At 41.2% G+C, this 8,214-nt stretch overlaps 1 protein-coding gene across 1 annotated transcript in view; it reads left to right on the plus strand.

The window, feature by feature from the left end:
* Window positions 1–7,842, plus strand: part of DTNB (dystrobrevin beta) — a 131,540-nt gene extending 123,698 nt beyond the window's left edge. The window contains exons 19-21 of the mRNA XM_081315041.1: window positions 2,476–2,538; window positions 3,251–3,286; window positions 4,539–7,842. Of these exons, the coding sequence (XP_081171167.1) occupies window positions 2,476–2,538; window positions 3,251–3,255 (68 nt within the window). The 3' untranslated portion in view covers window positions 3,256–3,286; window positions 4,539–7,842. The remainder of the gene's footprint in view (window positions 1–2,475; window positions 2,539–3,250; window positions 3,287–4,538) is intronic.
* Window positions 7,843–8,214: the final 372 nt, after the last annotated feature.

The raw sequence follows: 8,214 nt of genomic DNA on the forward strand, positions 1-8,214 counted from the left end.
TCTGGGGTACATATGCATGTAGATTTTGATCTAGTTCTCTTTGAGCCATGGCCAAGCAAGGGAATAAGTCAGGCTAAACAGGTCAAAAAAAGGTCACAAAATGCTCTGGAAATGCAGTGCTAGAGCCTGCTCAGAATGCAAGCTCCATAGGGAGGCCAGGAAAGACATAAAGTGAGAGTCCTGTCAACTCTGTACAAAAGACTCAGATTCCATAATAGAATTCCAGTGGGTAATAATAGCAGACACCCCTCCCCCCCGAATAATTTAGTAGTGGTCACATCCTGTCATTCTCCTAGCCAAAATGGCCATGTGAACTTACATGTGATGAATACAACCAAGGAGGGTTCCTGAAGAAGAAACTAGGTTTGGTGTCAATTGGGTGCTTGCTTTTGACTAAATTGTTTCTGTGATGCCAATCTCAGAAGGGCCAAAGCGTCTCCTCAGGCCCTCTAATATTTCATGCTAGTCATATATCTATGGCCTTGTGGTACAGGTAGAATGTGATAGAATTACAGCAGCTTCCGTGCTCTGATAGAAAGCAGACTGGGGCACTCCTATGCTCTATTGTATGGTAACTAAAACAAGGGTTGTAGCAGACCAATAACTGTTCCTCACACGTCCAAATACATGGCATGTGGAGATGATACGATAATATTTTCATGGTATTCTTCAGATCTTTTTGTTTAGCTAGGAAGTTGCTGGATTTTTTTTGCAGATCCAATCCAGGCACACTTCGTCTCTGTGGACTCCAGAACTGCAGCCAATGGGTTCTAATGGTATAGAATCCTGAAGTTCTGAATTGAATTGGCCAGACGGTTCTTCTCTATTTGGGAAATGAAAAGATGCAAACAAATTGTAAAAAGTAGGATTTGTTCTACCACCAGCATCCATGTTTTGTGTATTGTACTGAGTTCTTTGCAGTTCAGGCAAATGACAGATGAAACAAACTGCAGGTACCCACTTTGATGAGAGGCAGACAAGGAGATCCTGGAAAGTATCTAACCTCTTTTCATTTGTGTAAATCAAGAGAAACAATTGGAGTTAGGGCTCCCCAGCAGCTTATGCTGAGCTGGGCAGATTAGACTCAGCCAGGAAAGCCAATAGGAGATATGACTTAAATCCAGCCCTTCTATCTCTACAAAATAAAAAGCAGATTAGTTACAATGTTGCCTCAAAGGCCATAGATCTTTTTATTTTAATAGGTCATTTTAAATGTCATCTTCCATGCTCCTAAGCAAACATATCTGATTGGTCTCAAAAGCAAGTAGTCTAGACATCTCTATAACATGCTCATCCATGCTCACTTTGGAAAGTCAGATAAGTGTGAGTTCCATGCCCTATGTTGGACCTACAGCAGCGGTGCGAAAAAGGTAACCCTAGCATCCCTTTTTATGATGCCCCCAGAGTCCCCCAGAATAGGTGGAGCTAAAATATAGGCTATTTTGCATTTTTTAAAGTTATAGTCAATTCAAGTTACAAAGTAACTAAGGAGAAATTTCCTGACAGTTAGAACAATTAATCCGTGGAACAACCTGCCTCCAGAAGTTGTGAATGCTCCAACACTGGAAGTTTTTAAGAAGAGACTGAACAACCATTTGTCTGAAATAGTATAGAGTTTCCTGCCTGAGCAGGGGGTTGGACTAGAAGACCTCCAAGGTCCCTTCCAATTCTACTACTACTACTACTACTACTACTACTACTACTACTACTACTACTACTAAAGTCAGCTCTTTAAAACTTATATAGGTTTAAGGAACCCCTTAAAATCCTGAAGCCTAAAATAACCTTACTCATTTTTGGAATATAGTCCACAATTTAAGCCAATAAAGTTGCACTTGTACACTCTTCTTACTCCTCTTCTTACTTTTCTGTATAACAGTCTTGTTCCTCTCCTCTTGTGATATATTTCCTCTTTCTTGTTCTTTCCAACTTTATGTCCACCATATTCTATTTGTACTCCAGCTCAACACCCAATTCCTTTCTGCCCTGTACTTAGGAAAGTGACTACATAGTGCACATTTTAAGAAATGAATTTTACAGTATAACTTGAAACCAACATACATGGTATATACAGAGGGTTTTTTCCTTCTGAATGAACACAATCTTTAGAATCTTGTTTAATTTATTTTGATGCAACCTCTGGTCAGGAAGGTTAAAGGGGACTGTAATGTAACCTTTGTAGAATGTACCATTCAGTTCTTTTAATTTCAGGATTCTGTTTTCTGTTAAAAGGATATTTTGGTTATCCCAATCTGGTTGAAGGTTTTTGCTTCTGGGCTTCAGATAGAGCCTGTGATCCAGACCAAAGCTGCCCTCTCTGTCTTTGTTGGTCATGCCGTCTTGAAGAAGGAATTTCACCTTGAGTCACACATGGAAAGAGTCACAGAGTTTCTTAAGTCTCCTGCCATTACAGCTCCCTGCTCCCTAGTTGCCCCCTCACTTTTTCTCATTGCCACTGGCTTTTTTCTGTCTTAGGGGGAGAGGAAGGAGGTGAGGAGGAGGAAGAGGAGGACAAAATGCAGAATGGGAAGGACCGAGGTAAAAGCAAAGCTGCCGTGACTCCTTTAAATAAGTATTTGGCAAGTTTTGGAATGTGCTAAAGAACCTAACACACTTCAAATTTAAAACTTGTCAATGATTAATCAGAAAACTCAATTTAAGCATGCATGGCACTCTTCACCTTGGTCCCAGCATTGCCATGGGTATGAGTTGGTCCTATTGCTGGGAATGTATATTTGCCGGCTGCAGCAGAGGGCTGCACAAATGACTTTTTTAGCATCTAGTTGTAATGATCAGCTAGAAAGCAAACCATTTTAATTTCCTACATTTTGGTTTAATCAGCCTTAATAGATGTAAGGTACAAAAATAGCTCTGCAAAGCCTAATATGGATGGAGACCAAAAAGAAGCATTTACAATGTTAGTTCAAACTCTTTTCAAGACACAGAATCTGTGACACTGAGGATGTCACAGGTATGATTGACTTTCATACATTTGTGCACACACATTTGCTCACCTATTGGCATATTTCTTCCACTAGACCTTTCATAGTTCTTTATTATTAGTGGAATTTACTGAACAGTGCACTACTAATTTAGTTGCCTGATTTGTCCTTGGATTACTAATTATTTTTAAGTTTGTTTTAAAAATTGACTAGGACCTAATACACATGCTTCTTTCAGAGACATAATGTTCACATTTTAAAATGAAAATGAAAATGATTTTTACCAAACTTTTCTTTGTTTCTTGCAGGTTAAATAAAAAAATCTGGACCAACCAGAGGTTTAAGTAAGTGTATGGCCATTTTGTTCCAAGCAAGCAGAAGCCATTGTAATTCTTACAGCTCAATCAGGAACATTGTCCACCATTTTCTCTTCATAGACAGACAGAGAATAAGATAATAGCAGAATAATTAATATACTGCAGGTGGGGTGGGACAAATATCCTGCTACAGAGTATTTATGTGCCTTCCTATTGGTTGATTGGTGTATTAAAGGCTGGTGATTGGTTGTTGTTTCCTTGTGTTGCCAAGCCCTTGTGTTGATTTACCACCAGCTTTTCAGGTACTTAGGAGCTGAGGGCTTGGCAGCACAAGAAAACAACAACCAATCACCAGCCATCAACACACCAATCAATAACAGGAAGGCACCAAATAAATCTGATCCACAGAATAGCCCAAAGCACATATTCCAAATTATTTTCCTTTCCCTATATGTACATCCCAGGGTTTACACCTAGCACATTTGGCACATTAAACTTAAGTTCTGCACCAGAGCTATATAATGAATGGGGACAATCTTAGTGATAACTGTCCCACGTAGTACAGGTGATATGTAGTTCAAATTGTGACATTTGTAGCAATCTTTTGGATTTCACAGAACACAGAAGTTTCTGCTGCCAACAAAGCACTAGTGTGGTTTAGGCATATTCTGACAGCATCCATTCAGAGAAACCAGATGCTTATTTCAGCATTTCATATTTATGATCAGATAGAAATCATGTTTGGTAGCTACCTCAAAGGGAATAGGATGGGAGAGGGATTTGGCATGTGAGAAATCCTAATATTGGAGACCTCACTGTGAGGAGTTTTACACACTCACTATTACAGGTCTACTAGCACTTAGTGGGATTATGCCCATCTTGCTTAAAATGCTTTGTGCTTTACTCTTGCAGTCAGCTAAGAGATCCCACTGCATTTCCAATGAAGTGCTGATTCCAAAGGAATTTTTCTTTCGTGTGGGTCTTGCAGCCCTCAAGGAATCACCTACTGGGACTATGATCTGGAAACAATTTGAAATGCCTGTAGCTTTTTAAGGAGATGCACGTGGCATGTATATGCAACAAACAGAAACTTGTTTGAAGCCTCATTTAATGTTTTTGGTTCTCTACAAAAGAACCTTGACAGTGGGAGAGAGACACAAAAAGAGGGAGTTGGCTAAATTGACCGCTGGTTAAACTAATTTTTAGTCAGATTTAAAATTCTGTGTGTATATCTCTTATAGGACAGGTGTCCTACGAGATTCTCTGTTTCTTGATGCAGGTAACAAGGTGTGAGCTCCTATACTAAAGATGTCTCCACATCCTTCAGAAGAGGCATGATCCAACTGACACATCCACCATTGTGAAGCTGTGACTAACAACAATTGCAGGGGAGCAATCTTCTTCCAACAGACACAATGGCTTTCTGGGGGGAGGGGAGGGCAGGGGCATCTCCTTAAATTTGCATGTCCTATTTCTGTAGGTGTTCAGTGCTAACTGGACAGAGCCTCATCTCTGTTTCAATGAGAAAGCTTTTTGAATAACGGCTTCTGAAAATGCAAGCCGCCTTCCTGTGAATTGTCCCCATTCTCTACCTGGGCTTCATTGTTCACACCTTATCATGCTCTGGCAGTTCCATTTGTGATCTTCAAGTCCCCCATGTGCAGACTTGCAACCAGCTGAATTTCTTCACCAAGTAACAGAGATGAATGCTGGCTGGGGATTCTGATATGGCGGCAGCTCCTCTTGGTGGCTTTTGTCTGTGAATGGCAGGTTGCTTGGGTTGTTTGTGAATGCATGTCACACAGTGCCAGTGAGAAGCAAGGTGTGCCAGATGGTGGGGCTGCCAGGAGGCAACTGACCTGGGTATCGTTAAAGATAGTTTAGTGGCAAATGGATAGGTCTGACCCACAAGGTTAATCCAACTGGAGGTTTCTCTCTGTCAGTCCTGTCAAAATGAATGAGAGCACCACTAGAGCATTATCACCACCATGCCCCTGTGCAGCTGGCTTGCTTCAGTGAGGGTGGTATAGAGTTGTGGCTTGGTAGATTGTGCCCTCAGTTTCATTTATTCAGTGGGCATTAAAATGAGGATTTTCACCATGAGCATTCTAGTGAGTCTTAACGGTTGTCCTGATATCAGGAGAAGGATGGGAGAAAGGTCCAGCATCTGGCAGCTACCTTTAGAGAATTCTCAGAACAGGTGGTTTTGCGGTTGTTGCCTTATATGATGGCTTAGTGAAAGAAAGCTGTTTTAAGCAAGTACTGCTATCACTCAATGCCCTTTCCAACATCAAATGCCAGTCAGCCTGCTGCTGTGGTGGCTGATAAAGCTTCTGTCATTCACTTCCATCCATAGTGATTCCCTTTTTCTTTCAGAAGCTTGCTGTGAGGGAAATGTGGAGTAGCCTTGGAGTGAACTCTGGCTGAGCTGGCTGGGTGTACTGGTTCTCCAGGGAGCAGGCTTACAATTTCCATATTGCCTTTTAGGGGTTAGAGAAAGTCATGCACAAATGTTCAGCTGATTGTTTTTGAAGATCTGAAACTCCAGTTTTAGGACCAAGAGCTTCACTTTTCTGAAAACCCAATTTGTACAGTCATATAGGACGTTCTACATCTGTCCTATTTTGTTAGTTCAGATTAGGTAAATGAAGTGCTGCTTAGCCTTTGTATTATAAATAGTTGCCTGTATAGCTATAAAAATACACACAGACAAATATCCAAAGCCGGGATTATTGTGCCCACAGCAAAACCTACAATCAGAAATTGGGGGATTTTTAACCATTTTGTTTAACCATTTTACCAACGCAAGCCATGCCTGACTGGAACAGATGAGAGGTTCTCCAATTCAGCAGTCATATTTAGGCTCCTCTATGGTGACTTGCCTCCATCATGTATAGTAGATGAGGAGAAAAACGTAGCTAAACCTAGTAGATGCTAATAGTGAACCATTTACGTAGATTTGCAAGAAAAATGATTTAGATATCTACATAGTCACCCAGAATGGAGTCAATTCTAGAGGCTGTTTACCTTGTTGAAAGTACAAATCATTACCATTATCAATGTACTGGTCTACTGGTCAAAATAAAAAAATCTGCCTGTAGATCCTGTTCTGTCTTCTGCTCAAGCCTGGAGCACATGACAGCATAATCCCTGCCATTCTGGAAACCATGAGGTCATGCTGGATGAGATGGTGTGTTAGATTTCACACTAGATCCTCTATGCACGAATGTGCCAACTTCAGGAGTAGAAGCAGCAGTTTTCAACCAGCCTCAAATTGCCATGTCTGTCTTTTGCAGCTGAAAAGGCCCTGCATTTTAAAGCTTCTCTTCCAGCTGTCAGCTACCTCCAGAGACCAACTCTCATACAGTTGTATCTCTGCCCTTACTTGCAATCCAGTCCAGGAAGTGATTATAACAGAAAGGCTCATTTCTGCATGAAATTCCAGGATCGGTGGTTCAGGCCATGACAAGATAAATAAGAGGTTTCTACCCTGCACTTGTGTCAGTGCCATGTGTCTGGATCACTTCATCCACAACACATTCTTTAGCCTGCAAAGTAATTAACATATGCTTCATATTACTGGAATTGAAGGGCTTCTGTATTGACTTTAAGGCATTTTCTAAGCTTTCCTGACAGGCTGAGATGCATAGAGGAGCTAATAGCTCATCCTTCCATCTGTATTACCCAAGAGCTAAGGAAGTACTTCTTTTCCCCAAACTGCCCTTCACCTCTAACACTTGGGCTTAGGAGACAGGTATATCACTGAGCTGTTGGCCAAAGTTCATCACCCACAAAGTCCTGAAGGAGGCAGTGTCAAATTGAACTGGGTTTCCTCTCTTGTACAATGAAGAATGCTCCCAAACACATATATAGTTCATCTGAGGATCCTGCGTGGCTCTGAATTGCATCTCTGACCTAGTTGAAAAGAGAAATCATGAAAAAAAATATTATTTGACAAGAAATAGGCAAAATAAAGGGTCAAGCTCTTTCTCTGCCATCCATTGCTAAGGAACATCTTGGCAATTATATTACTGAAGCTGAAGATGTGCCCAAAACTATTGGTTTAGCTAGCTGGTCTCCAGAGAATTTGGCATTGCTGTTCCAGCTGCCCATGCATGCTTGCCAAACCTTCTGGCTCGCTCTCTTCTCTAGGTATGAACTCTTGCAATTCAGGCAAAACATTTTTGGCTGCTGGGATTTGGCAAGGAGAGGAATCTGTTCCAATGCATTTTGCAGTATGCTTTTCAATATGGTGAATGTGCCTTTGAAAGCCAGGAGACAGACAGAACTCCCAACTGCAGTTGAAAAAGATCTGCTCTCGGGGCCTGTGTGCAGGGCTTAGTGCTATCTAACATTTTTGGCTGGAAGACAAAACCAGTCATCTGTTTTTCAAAATGCTGTCCAGTTGCTGCTTTCCCAGAGATCCAATGAAGTCGGGAACTTAGCTATACTTAGACTATGTTCACATGACATATAATCACAAACAAGCTAATCCAGGCTTTGGGATTAATTTATATTTCAGTGTATTGTGTGAGCCCAGAAAAATGGGTAATTGAGTAAACTATGTTTCAGGTAACCATGGATGAATATGGTGTAGTCAAAGTGTGTTACTGTAGGGGTGGAAATTTTTCACTGAATCAAAAGACATTTCTTTTGAATCTAACTTGTGGTTTTGAAATAGGTGACCAAGAAAAACCTACAGTATATTGGCTATTGGTTTATGAGTGGAGTCAGGCAAGACTGTGGGGCTGGAGTCAGATCCAAAAAGATGGCTTGTAAATGGGAAGGAACAGAGAGGCATCCATCTTCTGTATGGCACTGGAAACAGGGACAGTGCAGGCACTGAGTCACATGATAGTAAGATGGGTGGCATGTAAATGTAGCTAAGGTGAGCCTCCTCCTTCAGAAGCCACCGAGTGATTCTGCTGCTATTGGGGAAGACCAACCTTTCAGAT

This window comes from Vipera berus, assembly GCF_964194415.1.
Source record: "Vipera berus genome assembly, chromosome: 1".
Taxonomy (NCBI): Eukaryota; Metazoa; Chordata; class Lepidosauria; order Squamata; family Viperidae; genus Vipera; species Vipera berus.